At 37.3% G+C, this 24845-nt stretch overlaps 1 protein-coding gene across 1 annotated transcript in view; it reads right to left on the minus strand.

Annotated features, from left to right (window-relative positions):
* Window positions 1-3112: 3112 nt before the first annotated feature.
* The window catches only part of LOC142337687 (uncharacterized), a 114720-nt gene continuing 92987 nt past the window's right edge, over window positions 3113-24845 (minus strand). Inside the window, exons 9-10 of the mRNA XM_075387129.1 lie at window positions 8333-8458; window positions 3113-3429 (exon numbers count right to left, since the gene is read on the minus strand). Coding sequence (XP_075243244.1) covers window positions 3263-3429; window positions 8333-8458 — 293 coding nt within the window. The 3' untranslated portion in view covers window positions 3113-3262. The remainder of the gene's footprint in view (window positions 3430-8332; window positions 8459-24845) is intronic.

Consider the following 24845-nt stretch of genomic DNA (forward strand, 5'->3'; position numbering starts at 1 on the left):
AAATTTCAAAAATTTAAAAAAAAATTGCAAGTTATATTAAAAAAAATGCTAAGCCTTGTGATATTAAAAAGTTGAAAATTAACCCGTGACCCACAAAAATTTTCCAGTAACTTATTATCAAACCCTAACAGAGGATTTTTTGACCCTTGAGGCTCAAAAAATCTCGAATAAAGACTATAAAGGTTAAAAAATTGAAAAATATCAAAAATAAGCTAAAATTTGTGATGTTAAAATCTTGCAAGACGTTCCATTTAATCAACAAAATATTAAGTAACCTATTTTCAAACTCTAGAAGAGCTTCCTTGGCTCCTAAGGCTAAAAAAATCTAAAAAACGACAAAAAATTTCGAAAAACCTTAAAAAAAGCAAGTTTTACCAAAAGAATTGCTAAAATTTGTGGCATTAAAAAGTTTTAAAAAACTACTCCATGACCATTAAAAATTTGTCGGTGACTTATAATCAAACCCCAGAGGATATTTTCTGGCCCCTGGGTCTGGAAGAACCTGAATAAGGAAAAAAATGTTGAATTGCATGTTTTGCCAAAGTATTGCAAAAATTCGTGATGTTAAAATGTTGAAACCATTCCATTACAACCAGAAAAAATGCAGTAACCTATTATCAAACCTGCTAGGAGTTTCCTTGATACCTAGAGCTAATAAAAACCAGAAAATGTCAAAAATTTTCAAAAAGCTTGAAAAAAATTGCAAAATAGTATAAATTTACTTTTTTAGCAAAAGCGGTTTTTCGTCAGTAGCTAGCCACAGGAGAGGGGGGGGGGGTGCACCTGGGGCTGATTGGGGGGCAACACTGGGATGGGGGCATTAGCGCGGTGGGGGGCAAAAGTGGGGGTTAACAGTGGGGGTGTCTTCAACCGCTCTTCACACCATAAGTATGTCTCCAAAACAGTTTGAGATGATAGGCTCTATGAGCACTTAATGCCCGCTGGGCGCTTTCTGTTTATCCCGTTTTTGAAGACGAAAAGTCATAAGCGTCAGACGAAAAATCGGTCAGGCAAAAAATCGCATTAAAAAAAGACCGACAAGACTAATAAAATTGCTACAAACTTCGTTTGAGAGCAATTAATAAATTACGCAAATGAGTTAATTTAAAATTAATGGGAGGCCAAAATTCCCTTTTTTAATCTTCAAATATGTAAATTGAAAGTTATAACCACAACAGAAACGTTTGGTTAAATATTTACATTTTCAAGATCGCCTCGTAAATATTTGAACAGTTTGGTCTTTATACCTCACTAGAAAAAATTTCTAAAGCCTCTTACTTGGCCTTTTCGGCCAAATTTATGTACGACCTACATGTTCAGGCCTGGCGCAGCCACTTTTTCCACCTAATTATATCAAGTGTTATCCACAATCTTCGGGTGTTTGTGAACACTTGATCAAACTTAACAATTTAATGTCCAACCGAGGATTACAAAGCAGGTTGTAACCATGAAAGCTACATAAAATTTTTGGCATTAAAAAGTTTAAAAAACTACTCCATGACCATTAAAAATTTGTTTGTGACTTATAATCAAACCCCAGAGGATATTTTCTGGCCCCTGGGTCTGGAAGAACCTGAATAAGGAAAAAAAAAAGTTGAATTGCATGTTTTGCCAAAATATTGCTAAAATTCGTGATGTTAAAATTTTGAAACCAATCCATTACCACCAGAAAAAATGCAGTAACCTACTACAAATCTTCTAGGAGTTTCCTTGACACCTAGGGCTAATAAAAACCAAAAAATTTAAATTTTCAAAAAGCTTGAAAAAAATTGCAAAATAGTATAAATTTGCGTTTTTAGCAAAAGCGGTTGTTCGTCAGTAGCTAGCCACAGGAGGGGGGGGGGGGGCACCGGGGGCTGATTGGGGGCAACACTGGGGTGGGGGCAACAGCGCGGTGGGGGGGCAAAAGTGGGGGTCAACAGTGGGGGTATCTTCAACCTCTAAGAACCGCCCTTCACACCATAAGTATAAGTCTCCAAAACAGTTTGAGCTGATAGGCTCTAAAAGCACTTAATGCCCGCTGGGCGCTTTCTGTTTATCCCTTTTGTGAGGACGAAAAGTCAAAATCGTCAGTCGAAAAATCGGTCAAGCGAAAAATCGCATTAAAAAAAGACCGACAGGACTAATAAAATTGCTACAAACTTCGTTTGAGAGCAATTAATAAATTACGCGAATGAGTTAATTTAAACCTTACGGGAGGCAAAAATTCCCTTTTTTAATCTTCAAAAATGTAAATTTAAAGTTATAACCACAACAAAAACGTTTGGTTAAATATTTACATTTTCAAAATCCCCTCGTAAATATTTGAACAGTTTGGTCTTTATACTTCAGTAGAAAAATTCCTAAAGTCTCTTAATAGGCCTTTTCGGCCAAACTTATGTACGACCTACATGTTCAAGCCTCGCGCAGCTACCTTTTCACCTAATTATATCAATTGTTATCCACAATGCTGGGGTGTTTGTGAACACTTAATCAATCTTAACTATTTAATGTCCAACCGAGGATTACAAAGCAGGTTGTAACCATCGAAGCTACGTAACTTGTAACTTACTTACGTTGCGCATTGTGGGACCCCTTTTATAGAGAGAGGCTCACAGGCCCGATCTAGCTTATGTTGACAGCAACCTGAAAACTTAACAAAACTGTTAAGAAAGAAAAGTCGAAAAAATAAATTATATCTATTTTGCATGGGAAAATAGCTAATCTACATATTTCAATTAATGATTCTCTTTGTAAGCTATATGTAGTCACGACAAAAGGCTTACACAAGTATGTTTAAGATCCGCAATATGTCAGACAAGAGAGGATTCAATTCATAACTACACTTTTCACATCTCAGAACAACCAAGACGTTCAAGGTATTGATCGAAACTTACAACAGTGCCACAACTCAATAGCACCAGATCTCAACATTTTCATGTAAAGTACGCCAATAATTTAATTAGATCGAGGTCTCCTATACCTTAGAAGTACTTGTTCTCGATTTTAAAAAAAACAGCCAGCAAGGTGCTTTGGATCCATTTAGCTACTTTTAGATGTCCGTTAACTTCAGTAACATTAATCGTTCAGTATTTTTCATCCAGAAAATTAAGCATTTTAAAACGAAGTAATATTTGATCGACCTGATGCTAGCATATCATTGGCTAATGGGAGAGAAAGAATTCAACATAACCAATAACAGAAGTGCCAAGAACACAAGTTCAATTAGTATCGGAATATAAAGATTTACAGCAAGGTGGGAAAAATGAGAGAGAGAGAAGGGCTACAATCCCTTGAGTCTATTGAGCCTAGCCTCCAAATCGTCCATGTCCAAAGATCCACTGCCCGATCCATTTCCAGCGCCTGCTCCTGCATTGCCACTCGGTGGAACCCCTTGGCCTCCTCCCCCACTGTTGTTATTTGAGTTGTTTCCGCCGAAATCAGTTGGAACTGCAACGCACACATATGAGCAAAAAGTAAAAATCATTAGCTCGAATTCCTCCAACTGTTCATTTCTTTGTTAAAGTGCAGCATTATGTACAGCATATCGAGCGTATAACTTTGTATTGGAAACCCTCACAACACAGCCGAACAGAAAAATTAGATTAGATTAGATTTAAATTCAGATGGTAGACGATACAGAGAATTTTATGCAGAATATTAAGTTTAATCAATTTACCACCTTGGACACCAAATTAGCGTTGAGATTTCAATACTTCTTTAGCCGGCATAAAAGCATTACAAACTTATTAGACTTTTTATATTATATTTATGCTAATTACAGGCTGCACAGTGAAATTATGGATGGTGATGTACGTAGTTTCTATACTTAAGATATCTTCACACACCAAATTTCACTATGCAGATAGAGTCTTCAATCGGTATCCTAATTAAAAGGAAGGTTATGAGAATATTGCCACGCAGCCATGGGCTAGAAATAGCTCGAATAATCAATACAAAAACTTTTCGAAAATTGAGCAAGGGCAATCGGCAGATTAGCTTATTAACTTGGCAAACAATAGACTTGGCATGCTATTCCAATTCCCACAGCAAAAAAATACGCATCTAAGATCTCATCCAGTCTGATAACTGAATCCGTAAAAACGAGGTGGAGGGGGACGAGGGTGGGGGAAGATGGATATCCAAACCCCAAGAATCCCATTAGACCTAAGTTTATCCTTTTACACATTGAGGTGGGGGCAGATGAAGATGCGGGCGGGGGGTTGGCCATAACCTCCCAAAAAAAACCATCTACTCGTCCCACCATTAATTTCTTAGCAGTTTCAGCGAATCGCACTTAGACTAGTTCGAATTTTAGAGAATTACTAACTGAATGCCTTTACCAGTTCATACCATTTCAGTCACAAAAAATGTCACGAAATTTGTTGCTCAATCGGAAAACGATCAACCGAAAAACCGACAGTACAAAAAATGCATTTAAAAGACTAGCAGGACTAAGAAACATACCCGGCAGATTGCCGGAAAATAGCCGCCGTTGATTCAAATAAGCATGATTGGGATTGAAATAACAGAAGATATTGAAAAAAAAAGATTTTTGTACAAAAACATTTTTTTAAGTCCGATTTATTCTGATGGCATTTCGTAGTTGAACATACTTCTGTTTCTTAGAGAGAGGCTACAGGGGCTCCTATCAATAACAATAAGCATTAGAGATGGTAAATAAGACTTATAGGAACGACGTTCAAATAGCGGGCATCTAAAATTGGGCTTTATGGGTTTAACCCGTTTCTATTTCTGACATCCATTTTTGTACTAACTCTGTTCATTTTGAATTGCTTTGCTGAGCAACTGATGTTCAAAATCACTTTTAGCAGAATGAGAGAAGAGAGAAACTAGCCTAGAGAAGTCAAAAAGATTTCACGCAAAATGTTGAAAAGGCGGCAAAATGAGGTAAAGCGAAACATTTTTTTATTCGACGAAGTAAAAAAAAAATAGGAGCGCTATAATAGCCGGCTGAGAAGATGAGGGCGGCTATTAATTACTACAAACTTCAAGACTAAAAGAATACAAACTGAAAGAAACTGCTTGATGATTTTACTAATCCATTTGAAATGTGAAAAAAAACCATGGAGGAAACTACTGACAAAATATCGGACGAACTGCTCTCGAACGTCAACCGGGGGCATAAAAATAGCTACCGATGACTCCCTTGACTTCTTTTGGGATTGAAACAGAAAATGGACAGACTAAACATAGCGGGCAGATTGTCGGAAAATAACCGAAGACGTGGCGCTTGACGCACATCAGGAGGATTGCAACAGAAAATGAAAAAAGAAGAGATAGAAATCGACAGAACTCGACTATATATATTTAATTCAGCTTCAAAATTTAAAGCTATTAGGCTTGATAGTAATGTCAGCTGGTAATTGCTCCAATGAACTTCTATAACCTAGTGCACTATGACTTAATGACCGGTCTTTATCGGTTTATCCCGTTTCTTTTGATTTTGCTCTTTCACCGTTCTTTTGACCTATTCAATACATTGCATAATTCAATGCGTGAAAGAAAGGATTACACAATGCTCCGAAAAGAAAGAAGACAAAATTCAAGTCCTGCTTGCTTCAGCTAAAAAACGTTGCCGGTAGAATACTAACTCAAATTAATAAACTTAAATGGGCATAAGCAAAGCAAAAACAAATGTTAAATGCCTAATATTATTTGTGGGGGTATAGCTGGGAGTAAATGGAGGATGGATGGACTCGGGTTGACAGGTGAGTAAGTACAGGGAGGTAAGGTGGGAGGACAGTCCAGAAGGTAGATGCGGGGGTATGTATGTAGGTGGAACGGGTAAACAGGTGCCGTTGAGGGGGTATGTAGGGGGGAAGTAGTACAGCTCGAAACAAACACTGTATTAGTAACTAAGTTAAGTTACTCTACGTCCAACGTTCTAAATCAGAAGTATAATTTCTAAAACAATTTAGCTGGCAGCTTGCCAGAAAATAGCCGCAACTGCTTCGTGGATCTGCAGTCTCAAAAAGATAGTACAAAAAGAATGCAATTTTTTATTAAATGCTGAGAACTTGTATTTTAATTAAGAATCTGTTTAAATTATTGCTACTTCTATTAGCTGCTCTCAAATGACCTTAACCATCAATTAGTAGCTAGCACTCGCTTGACTTCATCTCTTTGAATTTAAGTAAAAAAAGTCAATTTCAGATCGAGGAAGTCATTTTAAGAGTGATGTTAAGTCATGCATGACCAAAAAAAATTCACGCAAATGAATGAAACTCTCCACTGAGAGTGAAAAATGACGCTACGCACGCAATTCAGATGAAAATGCATCCACGAATGAGAAAAGCACATTTGAAGTGAATGTGACGTCCTATGACCCTATCAAAAATATTGCCGATGAAATAAAAAAAATCAACTAACGTCAGATTAACTGCTCTCGAACGACAGTCGGGTGCAATTTAATTTAGGAGTGTAGCTCAGAAATGTTCTTGGGCGAAAAAAAGTCAGACCTGATAGGAGTTCGAAACCGCACCCCCCAGGATAGCAGTCAGACATCTTAACCACTCGGCTACAACCACGTCGTTACTCAACATCTAAAAATCACTTTTATATTAGCAACAAAGTTCATTTCAGAATAAAGTGAAGCTAGAAAAAGTCACTTCAGAAGTCACAGAACGTTCCAGAAAAACGGAAAATTGGTCAAAGCAAAATTTTTGCATAAAAAAGACGAACACGTTTACAAACATACCCGGCAGATTGCCGGAAAATAGCCGCCGTTGATTCCAATAAGCATGATTGGGATTGAAATAACAGAAGATATTGAAAAAAAAAGATTTTTGTACAAAAACATTTTTTTAAGTCCGATTTATTTTGATGGCATTTCGTGGTTGACCATACTTCTGTTTTAGAGAGAGGCTACAGGGGCTACCATCAATAACAATAAGCATTAGAGATGGTAAATAAGACTTATAGGAACGACGTTCAAATAGCGGGCATCTAAAATTGGGCTTCATGGGTTTATCCCGTTTCTACATCTGACTTCAATTTTTTATACTGACTCTGTTCATTTTGAATTGCTTTGCTGAGCAACTGATGTTCAAAATCACTTTTAGCAGAATGAGAGAAGAGAGAAACTAGCCTAGAGAAGTCAAAAAGATTTCACGCAAAATGTTGAAAAGGCGGCAAAATGAGGTAAAGCGAAACATTTTTTTATTCGACGAAGTAAAAAAAAAATAGGAGCGCTATAATAGCCGGCTGAGAAGATGAGGGCGGCTAATAATAATTGCTTCGAAGAAGGCCAATAATAGCCACAGCCATCATTTTGCGGCTATTAAAAAGTCAATGTTCGAAAACAAAGTCAAAGTTCAAGTAATGAACAAACTTGCTTCAGCTAAGAAAAACCTGCAGAATACCAACACTCCGATACTTCTAGTAGAAAAACGTGGAGTAGCAATACTTCTCTTCGAGCAGTAAAAACCTATATTAATACACCTCTTTGAGTCGTAAAAACCTGTAGAATGCCGACACTCCGCTTCAAGTCCACAAAAACCTGCAGAACATCAAAATTCCTCTTCGAGTCGTAAAAAGGAGAGCGCCAAAGAATAGCCTTTGAGAGGCTGACGGCGGCTATTAAACATAACCGACTAACGTCGAGCGAATTCCTCTCAAACGACCGGCGAGCGGTGGTCTTCGTCAGTAGGTAGGTACAGTTTAGTGAGGCTAGTTTTAGCTTAATTGACGGGGCGTGAGGTGACCGCAGCGGGGAGGGGTGCATCGGGGGGGGGGGGGGGGTTGATGGGGGCAACAGTTGGCAAGGTCTTTGCCTGCACGGTGACCTTACGGCCTGAATGATGTGCAGGGGTGTGGATTAGGGGGGGGGCTTGTGAGTGAGGGGGGGCTGTGGGGCGGGGGTCAACCTCTACGCGGGGGTCGCCCTTCACACCATAAGTATAAGTCCTCCAAACAGTTTATGCTAATTGCATACTTGGAGATTTGAAGGGCTCTAAGAGCTTTTAATGCCCTCTGGGCGCTACCTGTTCACCCCGCTTTTGAGGACGAAAAGTCAAATGGGTCAGACAAAAAATCGGTCAAGCAAAAAATTGCATTAAAAAAGACCAACAGTGCTAATATAATTGCTGCAAACTGCGTTTGAGAGCAATTAATTAAACAAAAAGTAAGAAATCAAGCTTGGCAAAGTGAAATCGTTCAAGCCAAAATTGTGCGTAACAGAAGACATATGCGGCTGAAATAGTTGCTTCAAATTTCTTTTCAAAAACGACTAAGGTGAATGGGGTTTGAAAGACTGAGAAAAAGTTGAAAGGATGATTCATTGATTGTTCAAAGTGTATGTGGTTTCATAGACGTGAGGATGGGCACGAACTTTGTGGCAGCTCCAGATTGGACCACTGCTGGAGGTTGTTAGCAGCTGCCGTTCCTCCACCACCACCACCACTACCTCCAGATCCAGGCCCATCTCCTCCGTTGCCACTTCCTCCTCCATTGGGAGCTACAAAATACAGTCTTGCGTAGCCAATTTATTTGTCGCAAAATATAATTCAATCGACCATTAACTTGGTTATCATAACTATTTCAATTGATATTAATAGCTTCGTTGTAATTCTATAAAATCTAGTATCACAATCGGCCTTTTTAGCCATAGTACTCCCTAGTGATGAGCGGATTCAAATCTTGCAAGAATCTTGCAAGATGATTCAAAACTTGCAAGATTCTTGCAAGAATCTTGCAAGATATCAATCAAGGCCAAAAAATAAATCTGGGTACAAGTGTTTTAGGAAACATCTTTGAAGCAAGTTTTTCTTTACTGAACAAGTTACGAAGCCTAATTCAATGAAAAAAAAAATAGCCAGGATTCAAAATCTTGCAAGAATCTTGCATGAATCTTGCAAGATTTTGAATTCCGGAAAAAATATTTATCTGTTTTTGGTAGCTAAAACTAACTGAAAACCAAATATCATGACTGATATCAGAATTCTTGATCAGCAAAACTGAAAATAAATGACTTTTTTCGTCAACGCCTTTTGAATGTGAAATCTTGCAAGAATCTTGCAAGATTCTTGCAAGATTTTGAACTCACATACAACTTTCCGACAAATAAATAGAAATTACTCGAGGCAATCAAATCCGTCTTTTTAAAGTTCAATTTACCTAATAAAAAACAGAAATATTTCAATATTTTTCTCATCTTTCATTAAAACAAATTATTTTTAGAGAAGCAAACAGTTGGGACTTTTTGTTAATGATCCTGTCCGTAATTTAGCATGTTTTTGTTGTCGTAAAAAAATTCCAATTAATTTGAAGTCTAATTATCTTCCTAAGGAGATTTAAATTAACCCATGATGCCTTCAGTTGATAGCTATTAGTGTTAATGTCCTTGAAGTGTTTTCATTAAAAAAAAATCGGTGTTTTTGAAAATTCATATTTTGTTCTTCTTTTATTCGATTTATTGTTCAATCTTCATGTAAGAAAATCAACCTTGGCTTTCTGGCAAATCAAACATTAACTTCGTTTTTGATCTTATGCTAGGTAATGCTTCTTTTTGGGACAAAGAGAAAGCAACAGTCGGAGTTTTTTATTTCTGATATTTTGCAATGTACCACAACAAACTAAATGTAAAAACGATATATTGATTCGTTCAACCAATCTTAAAGTCATCTCATAGAAAGAAAAAAACTGTTTCAAAAATATGGCATTTCGGTTCTATGCTGTTTTTAATAACTCTTGTTCGAAATCTTTTTTTGTCAAATCACACAAAAGACACCGGCCTCAAGGGCGAGGTGGGAATTTTCTCTCAGTTCACAGTAGTGGTCTTGGGTGTCCATAACTACTAAGTGGATTTCAATTACGTTCAGAATTGTCCACGTTGCACCGTTTTCAGCCGTTCTGCTCAATTGTTTGAGAAGTTGGTGTCTCCCATTAGCCCAAAATTCGCGGGTACGCTTCATGAGTTTGACGATTTCTCCAAAACTACTGTACCAGATTGAACGGACATTGTCTTTTTTGATGAACACTGAATGACTTTGTTTGCAGTGTTTAGTTGGTTTCCCAACTCGGCCTAATAAACAAGTTACTAATGTTTAAACTTGAAAAAGTTGAAGTAAACCTTAATTTTTTTGGGGCTCGCTTATTGTTTCTGACTATTTTTCTTGAACTACTCTGCCAATTTGGCCAGGCATAGTATCGTTTTGTTGAATGTAGGTTTTTTCAGTGTTTACGGTCTTGAATTGGTATCTAAATTGGCCTGCTCAGGACGTTAGGAAGCTGTAAATCTTTAAAATTTAAAAAAGAATTATATTTTTATTGTTTTTCAGTTCTGATGTAGTTTCTCTTCTAAATTGGTTATTGTTGCCTGCAAATTGTGTTATTTTGGCTTTGTTTCGGTCCCTGACGTTTTTCGAAACTTAGTTTTTGGGAAATCATCAATTTTTCACTCTTTGCGAAATCATGAAATCTTTTTTTATCAAAACACACAAAACCACCTGGCCTTTAGGGCGAGTTGGGAATTTTTTCCCACTCCTTAGTGGAGATCTTGGGTGTTCAGTAAATACAAAGTGGACTGGAATTGCGTTCAGAAGTGTCCGAGCGGCACAGATTTTAGTCGTTTTGCATAATTTTGCGAGAATTTGGGGGTCTCCCAATAGCCCAGAAATCGGGGTTCGCTTCATGTGTTTTATGATTTCTTCGAAACTACTGTACCAAATAGTACGGGCATTGTTGCGTTTTGTTGACCTTGAACCTTTATTGCTTGCAGTGCTCATTGGTTTCTCAAGTTGCCCTAATCAAAAAGATATTAATGTTTAACTTTGGAAAAAATGACACAAAAATTTACATATTTGAGGGCACGCTCATTGTTTCTGACAATTTTTCCTGAACTACTTTGCCAAATTGGCCAAGCATAGTTGCATTTTTTGTGTAATGTTATCAAATGTCTGCGTTTTTGAATTTGTGTCTAAATTGGCCTGCTCAGAACGCTATTAAGCTGTAAACCTTAAAAATTACAAAAAAAATTTTTTTTTTAAATTGTTTTTCAGTTCTGATATAGTTTTTCATATAAATTGGTTATTGTTGCTTGCAAATTTTGTTGTTTTGGCTTTGTTTCAGTCCCTGAAGTTTTCCAAAATTTAGTTTTTGGGAAATCATCAATTTTTCATTCTTTGTAAAATCAAGAACTTCTAGTTAGAGGTCTTTTGTCTTTTTTATCAAAACACACAAAATAACCTGGCCTCTAGGGCGAGGTGGGAATTGTTTCCCACTTCGCAGTGGGTGTCTTGGGTGTTCAGTAACCACTCAGTGGATTAGAATTGCGTTCTGAAGTGTCCGATTGGTACCGTTTTTAGTCGTTTTGCATAATTTTGCGAGAATTTGGGGGTCTAGAAGTCAGAGGTATGCTTCATGTGTTTGACGATTTCTCCAAAACTACTGTGACGGGCATTTGCGCATTTTGTTTTTCCTAAACCCTCCGTGTATACAGTGTTTATAGGTTTCTCGCGTCGGCTTAATAAAAAAACTGGAGGAAAGAAATTGTTTTTATCACATTGAGAAAGGAACTTAATGTTTTGTACTTTTTCGAATTTCTCATTGAATTTTTGACCAAAGCGAGTGATTATTGGCTTGATCTCTTGCTATTAAGACGCTCTTCTCTGAAAAGGCTAGTCACAGTCACTGGAAATATTCTTTAGAACTGTTATTCACTAATGAGTGCGGAAAAGCAAATCTAATCTCAAATTTTATGGTTGAGTGTTGTTTTGAGCAATTGAACAAGTTTTTGGGCGTGCGTTTTGTGTTTTCTAGACACCATTTAAGTTGTTCAAGCTAATGAAATCAAATAATGGGGTTAATTCAACAATTTTTCTTTTTTCACGATTTCATCAAATTTCTGTTGATGTTGTTTTATGTCAAAACACACAAAACACCATAACCTTCATGGTGAGGTGGGAAATTTTTTCCCACCTCACCATGAAGGTTTGCCGTGACCTAGAACGTGGAAGTGGACCAGAATTACCCCCACAAATACGCTGGGAACGCTGTTTCACGTTGTTTTACGTCGGTTACGGAGATCTTGGGCTTCGATTTTAGCCCAAAAAATTGGGTACAGAACAGTATTTCGTTAATATCTTCTGAAGTACTGAACCAAATCAAACGGGAGTGGTCGCATTTTGTTAGCACTGAACCCCTCTTGCTTGCTGTGTTTGGTTGGTTTCCCAAATCGGCCTAATCAAAAAGTTATTAATATTCAAAGTTGAAATAGGCCGAACTTTCGGGCTATTCTGGGTGACCCAAATTTCGGTACAACAAAACGCGCGATTTACCCAACAAGTGTTAGTGTTTTAGAATCCTCAGTTAGTGGGGAGTATCCCCATATATAGTTTATATAGTATTTTTTGTAGTTGAGATGGTCAATTTTGACTCTGCAGAGCGGTCACCTCGCTTTTTTGGGCATCTGGTACGGTACCTTATAATTGCTATAACTCCTTGAAGAATGTACCGATTGTGCTCATTTTTAATATGATGCGTATCTCAAGCAGTGCTACAAACAGTACTAAGGGCGTTTATTTTGGTTCAGCCGTTTTAGAGAAATTGGCCAGTAAACTTGCCCTCGATTTTAGCCCCAGAAGCGGTTGACACCAGCGGGTGACCCCGTTGACACCAGTGACACCTTGAAGCTTTGAACTATATTATGAAAGTTGAGTGTTTTGAAATCCTCAGTTAGTGGGGAGTCTTCCCATATATATTTTGTATGCAGTTTTATGTAGTCAAGATGGTGCATTTTAGCGAAACATGAGCCGTACTTGGTCAATTTTGACATTTGGTACGGTACCTTTATGTTGGAACATCTCCTCGTAGAGTGAACCGATTTTTGATCTGTTTGTTGATTTGAACTCAGCGTGAGCCGTACTTGAATCCCTGTAAATGGCGTTTTGTGGGAGTCTCCCCATATATATTTTGTATGCAGTTTTATGTAGTCCAGATGGTGAATTTTAGCGAAACATGAGCCGTACTTGGTCAATTTTGACATTTGGTACGGTACCTTTATGTTGGAACATCTCCTCGTAGAGTGAACCGATTTTTGATCTGTTTGTTCATTTGAACTCAGCGTAAGCCGTACTTGAATCCCTGTAAATGGCGTTTTGTTTCTTTCAGCCGTTTTCGAGAAATTGGCCAGGACACATACCCCCTTTTTGACCTATTCGTGTCCGGTACTTTCCCTGTACATACATGTTAGACCACTAAAACTAGCTCATTTAGGCTCGACAATTAGTTCGTTAGACTCGCTTGATAATGTGGATTGTCCCCATATATATTTTACAGGTGGTTATAATGAGTGATAATGAGTGGTTATCGGTTATAGTACAGAAACAGGAACCGAAATGGGTCATTTTGGCCAATTGGTACGGTACCTTGATGTTGGAATATCTCCTCGTAGAGTGAACCGATTTTCGGTCTGTTTGTTGATTTGAACTCAGCTTGAGCCGTACTTGAATCCCTGTAAATAGCGTTTTGTTTCTTTCAGCCGTTTTTGAGAAATTGGCCAAGAAACATACGGTCATTTTGTCCACGAAGTGACTAGTACGTTTCACGTTTCTACATGTGAAATGTTGAAATTCATTACTTTGACTTCAAAAATAGGCTCATTGAACTCCATTTGTAATGGAAATTGTCTCCATATATATTTTACACCTCATTTTATGTAGTTGAGAAGGTCAATTTTAGCTCTGAATGTGCTGTATCTCTGCTCTGGGGTCATTTGGTACGGTACCTTATTTTTGCTAGAACTTCTTGAAGAAATCACCGATTGGGCTCATTTTTTAATATGAAGCGTGTCTCAAGCCGTGCTACAAACGGTACTAAGGGCGTTTGTTTTTGTTCAGCCGTTTTTGAGAAATTGGCCAGGAAACTTGACCCCACATTGACCTCCTGAGGAGAGAAACAGTACCTTGATGACCATTTTAAACTTCCATATTGAAGCATTTCATTATTTCAGATTGATTGTAAAGAAAATTCATTCTCTTCGTGAAGAATTGCAACACCAAGGATTGTGAAACGTGAGTTATAAACTCAAATTTTACCTCATAACTGGAAAATATGCCTATTTTTAGCTTCGAATCGTGTTGAGTTGGAGTGCAAAGTGTTGCACTCAGATAGCAAGTAAAAGTTCTGAGTAGTTTAGCTCACACTGTACTGTGTTCAGCACAGAATGTTCTTCACGCATATTTGGGCTTTGTACTATAAGAAAAGGTGAAGGAACGAACCAATACTCGTGTTGTCGTGCTCGGTCTGGTATAGTGGTAACAGTAGTAGTGAGTGACTTTCAATATAGTCAAGGACTTGTTCAAAGGAATTGAGGGTCTATGTAGGAGTGTCATAATCCTAGTAGGTTCTAACAGAGAGCTATTTATTGAACTAGGTGGCCTATGAAAAAAGTAGTCAATACGTTGTCAAATTTCGGGCTCAAAAAATGTGTTTGTGCAGTTTGATAATAAGTGACTTTCAATATAGTCAAAGACTTGTTCGAATCAATTGAGGGTCTAGGGAGGAGTGTCACTGCCCGAGTACAGTCTGAGGGTGAAAGAATTTTTGGCTTAGGTGGTATACAAAAAAAGTACTCAATACGTTGTCAAATTTCGGGCTCAAAAAAATATGCTTGTGCATTTTCATAGAAAGTGACTTTCAATGTAGTGAAGGACTTGTTCAAATGAATTGAGGGTCTACGTAGGAGTGTCATAATCCTAGTAGGTGCTAACAGATAGGTAATTTTTGATATAGGTGGCCAACGAAAAATGTACTCAATACGTTGTCAAATTTCGGGCTCAAAAAAATATGCTTGTGCAGTATCATAAAAAGTGACTTTCAAGATAGTCAAGGACTTGTTCAAAAGATTTGAGAAACTATGTAGGAGTGTCATAATCCTATTAGGTTCTAACAGAGAGCTAATTATTGATCTAGGTGGCCTATGAAAAAAGTACTCAATACGTTGTCAAATTTCGGGCTCAAAAATGTGCTTGTGCAGGTTGATAATAATTGACTTTCAATATAGTCAAGGACTTGTTCGAATGAATTGAGGGTCTAGGGAGGAGTGCCACTGTCCGAGTGCCGTCTGAGGGTGAAAGAATTCTTGACCCAGGTGGTATACAAAAGAAGTACTCAATACGTTGTCAAATTTCGTGCTCAAAAAATGCTTGTGCATTTTTATAGAAAGTGACTTTCAATGTAGTGAAGGACTTGTTCAAATGAATTGAGGGCCTATGTAGGAGTGTCATAATCCTAGTAGGTTCTAACAGTGAGGTCATTTTTGATCTAGGGGGTATACAAAAAAGTACTCAATACGTTGTCAAATTTCGGGCTCAAAAAAATATGCTTGTGCAGTTTCATAAAAAGTGACTTTCAATGTTCTGAAGGACTTGTTCAAATGAATTGAGGGTCTATGTAGGAGTGTCATAGTCTTAGTAGGTTCTAACAGAGAGTTAATTTTTGATCTAGGTGGCCTACGAAAAAAGTACTCAATACGTTGTCAAATTTCGGGGTCAAAAGATATGCTTGTGCAATTTCATGAAAAGTGACTTTCAATATTGTGAAGGACTTGTTCAAATGAATTGAGGGTCTATGTAGGAGTGCCGTCATCCTAGTAGGTTCTAACAGAGAGGTAATTTTTGATCTAGGTGGCCTACGAAAAAAGTACTCAATACGTTGTGAAATTTCGGGCTCAAAAAATAAGCTTGTGTAATTTCATGAAAAGTGACTTTCAATATAGTGAAGGACTTGTTCAAATGAATTGAGGCTCTATGTAGGAGTGTCGTAAACCTAGTAGGTTCTAACAGAGGTAATTTTTGATCTAGGTGGCCTACGAAAAAAGTACTCAATACGTTGTCAAATTTCGGGCTCAAAAAATACGCTTGTGCAATTTCGTGAAAAGTGACTTTCAATGTAGTGAAGGACTTGTTCAAATGAATTGAGGGTCTATGTAGGAGTGTCATAATCCTAGTAGGTTCTAACCGAGAGGAAATTTTTGATCTAGGTTGCCTACGAAAAAAGTATTAATACGTTGTCAGATTTCGGGCTCAAAAAATATGCTTGTGCAATTTCATAAAAAGTGACTTTCAATGTTCTGAAGGACTTGTTCAAATGAATTGAGGGTCTATGTAGGAGTGTCGTCATCCTAGTAGGTTCTAACAGAGAGATAATTTTTGATCTAGGTGGCCTACGAAAAAAGTACTCAATACGTTGTCAAATTTCGGGCTCAAAAAATAAGCTTGTGTAATTTAATGAAAAGTGACTTTCAATGTAGTGAAGGACTTGTTCAAATGAATTGAGGCTCTATGTAGGAGTGTCATAATCCTAGTAGATTCTAACAGAGAGGTAATTTTTGATCTAGGTGGCCTACGAAAAAAGTACTCAATACGTTGTCAAATTTCGGGGTCAAAAGATATGCTTGTGCAATTTCATGAAAAGTGACTTTCAATATTGTGAAGGACTTGTTCAAATGATTTGAGGGTCTATGTAGGAGTGTCGTCATCCTAGTAGGTTCTAACAGAGAGGTAATTTTTGATCTAGGTGGCCTACGAAAAAAGTACTCAATACGTTGTCAAATTTCGGGCTCAAAAAATAAGCTTGTGTAGTTTCATGAAAAGTGACTTTCAATGTAGTGAAGGACTTGTTCAAATGAATTGAGGGTCTATGTAGGAGTGCCGTCATCCTAGTAGGTTCTAACAGAGAGGTAATTTTTGATCTAGGTGGCCTACGAAAAAAGTACTCAATACGTTGTCAAATTTCGGGCTCAAAAAATAAGCTTGTGTAATTTCATGAAAAGTGACTTTCAATATAGTGAAGGACTTGTTCAAATGAATTGAGGCTCTATGTAGGAGTGTCGTAAACCTAGTAGGTTCTAACAGAGGTAATTTTTGATCTAGGTGGCCTACGAAAAAAGTACTCAATACGTTGTCAAATTTCGGGCTCAAAAAATACGCTTGTGCAATTTCGTGAAAAGTGACTTTCAATGTAGTGAAGGACTTGTTCAAATGAATTGAGGGTCTATGTAGGAGTGTCATAATCCTAGTAGGTTCTAACCGAGAGGAAATTTTTGATCTAGGTTGCCTACGAAAAAAGTATTAATACGTTGTCAGATTTCGGGCTCAAAAAATATGCTTGTGCAATTTCATAAAAAGTGACTTTCAATGTTCTGAAGGACTTGTTCAAATGAATTGAGGGTCTATGTAGGAGTGTCGTCATCCTAGTAGGTTCTAACAGAGAGATAATTTTTGATCTAGGTGGCCTACGAAAAAAGTACTCAATACGTTGTCAAATTTCGGGCTCAAAAAATAAGCTTGTGTAATTTAATGAAAAGTGACTTTCAATGTAGTGAAGGACTTGTTCAAATGAATTGAGGCTCTATGTAGGAGTGTCATAATCCTAGTAGATTCTAACAGAGATGTAATTTTTGATCTAGGTGGCCTACGAAAAAAGTACTCAATACGTTGTCAAATTTCGGGGTCAAAAGATATGCTTGTGCAATTTCATGAAAAGTGACTTTCAATATTGTGAAGGACTTGTTCAAATGATTTGAGGGTCTATGTAGGAGTGTCGTCATCCTAGTAGGTTCTAACAGAGAGGTAATTTTTGATCTAGGTGGCCTACGAAAAAAGTACTCAATACGTTGTCAAATTTCGGGCTCAAAAAATAAGCTTGTGTAGTTTCATGAAAAGTGACTTTCAATGTAGTGAAGGACTTGTTCAAATGAATTGAGGCTCTATGTAGGAGTGTCATAATCCTAGTAGGTTCTAACAGAGGTAGTTTTTGATCTAGGTGGCCTAAGAAAAAAGTACAAAACGTTGTCAAATTTCGGGCTCAAAAAATATGCTTGTGCAATTTCGTGAAAAGTGACTTTCAATGTAGTGAAGGACTTGTTCAAATGAATTGAGGGTCTATGTAGGAGTGTCATAATCCTAGTACGTTCTAACAGAGAGGTAATTTTTGATCTAGGTTGCCTACGAAAAAAGTATTAATACGTTGTCAAATTTCGGGCTCAAAAAAATATGCTTGTGCAATTTCATAAAAAGTGACTTTCAATGTTCTGAAGGACTTGTTCAAATGAATTGAGGGTCTATGTAGGAGTGTCGTCATCCTAGTAGGTTCTAACAGAGAGGTAATTTTTGATCTAGGTGGCCTACGAAAATAGTACTCAATACGTTGTCAAATTTCGGGCTCAAAAAATAAGCTTGTATAATTTCATGAAAAGTGACTTTCAATGTAGTGAAGGACTTGTTCAAATGAATTGAGGGTCTACGTAGGAGTGTCATAATCCTAGTAGGTGCTAACAGAGAGGTAATTTTTGATATAGGTGGCCAACGAAAAAAGTACTCAATACGTTGTCAAATTTCGGGCTCAAAAAATGTGCTTGTGCAGGTTGATAATAAGTGACTTTCAATATAGTCAAGGACTTGTTCGAATGAATTGAGGGTCTAGGGAGGAGTGCCACTGTCCGAGTGCCGTCTGAGGGCGAAAGAATTCTTGACCCAGGTGGTATACAAAAGAAGTACTCAATACGTTGTCAAATTTCGTGCTCAAAAAATGCTTGTGCATTTTTATAGAAAGTGACTTTCAAAGTAGTGAAGGACTTGTTCAAATGAATTGAGGGTCTATGTAGGAGTGTCATAGTCTTAGTAGGTTCTAACAGAGAGATAATTTTTGATCTAGGTGGCCTACGAAAAAAGTACTCAATACGTTGTCAAATTTCGGGCTCAAAAAATAAGCTTGTGTAATTTAATGAAAAGTGACTTTCAATGTAGTGAAGGACTTGTTCAAATGAAATGAGGCTCTATGTAGGAGTGTCATAATCCTAGTAGATTCTAACAGAGGTAATTTTTGATCTAGGTGGCCTACGAAAAAAGTACTCAATACGTTGTCAAATTTCGGGGTCAAAAGATATGCTTGTGCAATTTCATGAAAAGTGACTTTCAATATTGTGAAGGACTTGTTCAAATGATTTGAGGGTCTATGTAGGAGTGTCGTCATCCTAGTAGGTTCTAACAGAGAGGTAATTTTTGATCTAGGTGGCCTACGAAAAAAGTACTCAATACGTTGTCAAATTTCGGGCTCAAAAAATAAGCTTGTGTAGTTTCATGAAAAGTGACTTTCAATGTAGTGAAGGACTTGTTCAAATGAATTGAGGCTCTATGTAGGAGTGTCATAATCCTAGTAGTTTCTAACAGAGGTAGTTTTTGATCTAGGTGGCCTAAGAAAAAAGTACAATACGTTGTCAAATTTCGGGCTCAAAAAATATGCTTGTGCAATTTCGTGAAAAGTGACTTTCAATGTAGTGAAGGACTTGTTCAAATGAATTGAGGGTCTATGTAGGAGTGTCATAATCCTAGTACGTTCTAACAGAGAGGTAATTTTTGATCTAGGTTGCCTACGAAAAAAGTATTAATACGTTGTCAAATTTCGGGCTCAAAAAAATATGCTTGTGCAATTTCATAAAAAGTGACTTTCAATGTTCTGAAGGACTTGTTCAAATGAATTGAGGGTCTATGTAGGAGTGTCGTCATCCTAGTAGGTTCTAACAGAGAGGTAATTTTTGATCTAGGTGGCCTACGAAAATAGTACTCAATACGTTGTCAAATTTCGGGCTCAAAAAATAAGCTTGTATAATTTCATGAAAAGTGACTTTCAATGTAGTGAAGGACTTGTTCAAATGAATTGAGGGTCTACGTAGGAGTGTCATAATCCTAGTAGGTGCTAACAGAGAGGTAATTTTTGATATAGGTGGCCAACGAAAAAAGTACTCAATATGTTGTCAAATTTCGGGCTCAAAAAATGTGCTTGTGCAGGTTGATAAGTGACTTTCAATATAGTCAAGAACTTGTTCGAATGAATTGAGGGTCTAGGGAGGAGTGCCACTGTCCGAGTGCCGTCTGAGGGTGAAAGAATTCTTGACCCAGGTGGTATACAAAAGAAGTACTCAATACGTTGTCAAATTTCGTGCTCAAAAAATGCTTGTGCATTTTTATAGAAAGTGACTTTCAAAGTAGTGAAGGACTTGTTCAAATGAATTGAGGGTCTATGTAGGAGTGTCATAGTCTTAGTAGGCTCTAACAGAGAGGTAATTTTTGATCTAGGTGGCCTACGAAAAAGGTACTCAATACGTTGTCAAATTTCGGGCTCAAAAAAATATGCTTGTCCAGTTTCATAAAAAGTGACTTTCAAGATAGTCAAGGACTTGTTCAAAGGATTTGAGAGTCTATGTAGGAGTGTCATAATCCTAGTAGGTTCTAACAGAGAGCTAATTATTGATCTAGGTGGCCTATGAAAAAAGTACTCAATAGGTTGTCAAATTTCGGGCTCAAAAAATAAGCTTGTGTAATTTCATGAAAAGTGACTTTCAATGTTCTGAAGGACTTGTTCAAATGAATTGAGGGTCTATGTAGGAGTGTCGTCATCCTAGTAGGTTCTAACCGAGAGGTAATTTTTGATCTAGGTGGCCTACGAAAAAAGTACTCAATACGTTGTCAAATATCGGGCTCAAAAAATAAGCTTGTGTAATTTCATGAAAAGTGACTTTCAATGTAGTGAAGGACTTGTTCAAATGAATTGAGGGTCTACGTAGGAGTGTCATAATCCTAGTAGGTGCTAACAGAGAGGTAATTTTTGATATAGGTGGCCTACGAAAAAAGTACTCAATACGTTGTCAAATTTCGGGCTCAAAAAAATATGCTTGTGCAGTTTCATAAAAAGTGACTTTCAAGATAGTCAAGGACTTGTTCAAAGGATTTGAGAGTCTATGTAGGAGTGTCATAATCCTAGTAGGTTCTAACAGAGAGCTAATTATTGATCTAGGTGGCCTATGAAAAAAAAGTACTCAATACGTTGTCAAATTTCGGGCTCAAAAAATGTGCTTGTGCAGGTTGATAATAAGTGACTTTCAATATAGTCAAGGACTTGTTCGAATGAATTGAGGGTCTAGGGAGGAGTGTCACTGCCCGAGTACAGTCTGAGAGTGAAAGAATTTTTGGCCTAGGTGGTATACAAAAAAAGTACAATACGTTGTCAAATTTCGGGCTCAAAAAAATATGCTTCTGCATTTTCATAGAAAGTGACTTTCAATGTAGTGAAGGACTTGTTCAAATGAATTGAGGGTCTACGTAGGAATGTCATAACCCTAGTAGGTGCTAACAGAGAGGTAATTTTTGATATAGGTGGCCAACGAAAAAAGTACTCAATACGTTGTCAAATTTCGGGCTCAAAAAAATATGCTTGTGCAGTTTCATAAAAAGTGACTTTCAAGATAGTCAAGGACTTGTTCAAAGGATTTGAGAGTCTATGTAGGAGTGTCATAATCCTAGTAGGTTCTAACAGAGAGCTAATTATTGATCTAGGTGGCCTATGAAAGAAGTACTCAATACGTTGTCAAATTTCGGGCTCAAAAAATGTGCTTGTGCAGGTTGATAATAAGTGACTTTCAATATAGTCAAGGACTTGTTCGAATGAATTGAGGGTCTAGGGAGGAGTGCCACTGTCCGAGTACAGTCTGAGAGTGAAAGAATTTTTGGCCTAGGTGGTATACAAAAAAAGTACAATACGTTGTCAAATTTCGGGCTCAAAAAAATATGCTTCTGCATTTTCATAGAAAGTGACTTTCAATGTAGTGAAGGACTTGTTCAAATGAATTGAGGGTCTACGTAGGAATGTCATAACCCTAGTAGGTGCTAACAGAGAGGTAATTTTTGATATAGGTGGCCGACGAAAAAAGTACTCAATACGTTGTCAAATTTCGGGCTCAAAAAAATATGCTTGTGCAGTTTCATAAAAAGTGACTTTCAAGATAGTCAAGGACTTGTTCAAAGGATTTGAGAGTCTATGTAGGAGTGTCATAATCCTAGTAGGTTCTAACAGAGAGCTAATTATTGATCTAGGTGGCCTATGAAAGAAGTACTCAATACGTTGTCAAATTTCGGGCTCAAAAAATGTGCTTGTGCAGGTTGATAATAAGTGACTTTCAATATAGTCAAGGACTTGTTCGAATGAATTGAGGGTCTAGGGAGGAGTGCCACTGTCCGAGTGCCGACTGAGGGTGAAAGAATTCTTGACCCAGGTGGTATACAAAAGAAGCACTCAATACGTTGTCAAATTTCGTGCTCAAAAAATGCTTGTGCATTTTTATAGAAAGTGACTTTCAATGTAGTGAAGGACTTGTTCAAATGAATTGAGGGTCTATGTAGGAGTGTCATAATCCTAGTAGGTTCTAACAGTGAGGTAATTTTTGATCTAGGGGGTATAAAAAAAAAGTACAATACGTTGTCAAATTTCGGGCTCAAAAAAATATGCTTGTGCAGTTCCATAAAAAGTGACTTTCAATGTTCTGAAGGACTTGTTCAAATGAATTGAGGGTCTATGTAGGAGTGTCATAGTCTTAGTAGGTTCTAACAGAGAGGTAATTTTTGATCTAGGTGGCCTACGAAAAAAGTACTCAATACGTTGTCAAATTTCGGGCTCAAAAAATAAGCTTGTGTAATTTCATGAGAAGTGACTTTCAATGTAGTGAAGGACTTGTTCAAATGAATTGAGGCTCTATGTAGGAGTGTCATAATCCTAGTAGGTTCTAATAGAGAGGTAATTTTTGATCTAGGTGGCCTACGAAAAAAGTAGTCAATACGTTGTCAAAATTCGGGGTCAAAAGATATGCTTGTGCAATTTCATGAAAAGTGACTTTCAATATTGTGAAGGACTTGTTCAAATGAATTGAGGGTCTATGTAGGAGTGTCGTCATCTTAGTAGGTTCTAACAGAGAGGTAATTTTTGATCTAGGTGGCCTACGAAAAAAGTACTCAATACGTTGTCACATTTCGGGCTCAAAAAATAAGCTTGTGTAATTTCATGAAAAGTGACTTTCAATGTAGTGAAGGACTTGTTCAAATGAATTGAGGCTCTATGTAGGAGTGTCATAAACCTAGTAGGTTCTAACAGAGAGGTAATTTTTGATCTAGGTGGCCTACGAAAAAAGTACAATACGTTGTCAAATTTCGGGCTCAAAAAATATGCTTGTGCAATTTCGTGAAAAGTGACTTTCAATGTAGTGAAGGACTTGTTCAAATGAATTGAGGGTCTATGTAGGAGTGTCATAATCCTAGTAGGTTCTAACAGAGAGGTAATTTTTGATCTAGGTTGCCTACGAAAAAAGTATTAATACGTTGTCAAATTTCGGGCTCAAAAAATATGCTTGTGCAATTTCATAAAAAGTGACTTTCAATGTTCTGAAGGACATGTTCAAATGAATTGATGGTCTATCTAGGAGTGTCGTCATCCTAGTAGGTTCTAACAGAGAGGTAATTTTTGATCTAGGTGGCCTACGAAAAAAGTACTCAATACGTTGTCAAATTTCGGGCTCAAAAAATAAGCTTGTGTAATTTCATGAAAAGTGACTTTCAATGTAGTGAAGGACTTGTTCAAATGAATTGAGGCTCTTCTTAGGAGTGTCATAATCCTAGTAGGTTCTAACAGAGAGGTAATTTTTGATCTAGGTGGCCTACGAAAAAAGTACTCAATACGTTGTCAAATTTCGGGGTCAAAAGATATGCTTGTGCAATTTCATGAAAAGTGACTTTCAATATTGTGAAGGACTTGTTCAAATGAATTGAGGGTCTATGTAGGAGTGTCGTCATCCTAGTAGGTTCTAACAGAGAGGTAATTTTTGATCTTGGTGGCCTACGAAAAAAGTACCAATACGTTGTCAAATTTCGGGCTCAAAAAATAAGCTTGTGTAATTTCATGAAAAGTGACTTTCAATGTAGTGAAGGACTTGTTCAAATGAATTGAGGCTCTATGTAGGAGTGTCATAATCCTAGTAGGTTCTAACAGAGAGGTAATTTTTGATCTAGGTGGCCTACAAAAAAAGTACTCAATACGTTGTCAAATTTCGGGGTCAAAAGATATGCTTGTGCAATTTCATAAAAGTGACTTTCAATATTGTGAAGGACTTGATCAAATGAATTGAGGCTCTATGTAGGAGTGTCATTATCCTAGTAGGTTCTAACAGAGAGGTAATTTTTGATCTAGGTGGCCTACGAAAAAAGTACTCAATACGTTGTCAAATTTCGGGCTCAAAAAATATGCTTGTGCAATTTCGTGAAAGGTGACTTTCAATGTAGTGAAGGACTTGTTCAAATGAATTGAGGGTCTATGTAGGAGTGTCATAATCCTAGTAGGTTCTAACAGAGAGGTAATTTTTGATCTAGGTTTCCTACGAAAAAAGTATTAATACGTTGTCAAATTTCGGGCTCAAAAAATATGCTTGTGCAATTTCATAAAAAGTGACTTTCAATGTTCTGAAGGACTTGTTCAAATGAATTGAGGGTCTATGTAGGAGTGTCATAGTCTTAGTAGGTTCTAACAGAGAGGTAATTTTTGATCCAGGTGGCCTACGAAAAAAGTACTCAATACGTTGTCAAATTTCGGGCTCAAAAAATAAGCTTGTGTAATTTCATGAAAAGTGACTTTCAATGTAGTGAAGGACTTGTTCAAATGAATTGAGGCTCTATGTAGGAGTGTCATAATCCTAATAGGTTCTAACAGAGAGGTAATTTTTGATCTAGGTTGCCTACGAAAAAAGTATTAATACGTTGTCAAATTTCGGGCTCAAAAAATATGCTTGTGCAATTTCATAAAAAGTGACTTTCAATGTTCTGAAGGACTTGTTCAAATGAATTGAGGGTCTATGTAGGAGTGTCATAGTCTTAGTAGGATCTAACAGAGAGGTAATTTTTGATCTAGGTGGCCTACAAAAAAAGTACTCAATACGTTGTCAAATTTCGGGGTCAAAAGATATGCTTGTGCAATTTCATGAAAAGTGACTTTCAATATTGTGAAGGACTTGATCAAATGAATTGAGG

The sequence above is a fragment of the Convolutriloba macropyga genome, chromosome 4 (genome assembly GCF_964194025.1).
Source record: "Convolutriloba macropyga chromosome 4, txConMacr16.3, whole genome shotgun sequence".
Taxonomy (NCBI): Eukaryota; Metazoa; Xenacoelomorpha; order Acoela; family Convolutidae; genus Convolutriloba; species Convolutriloba macropyga.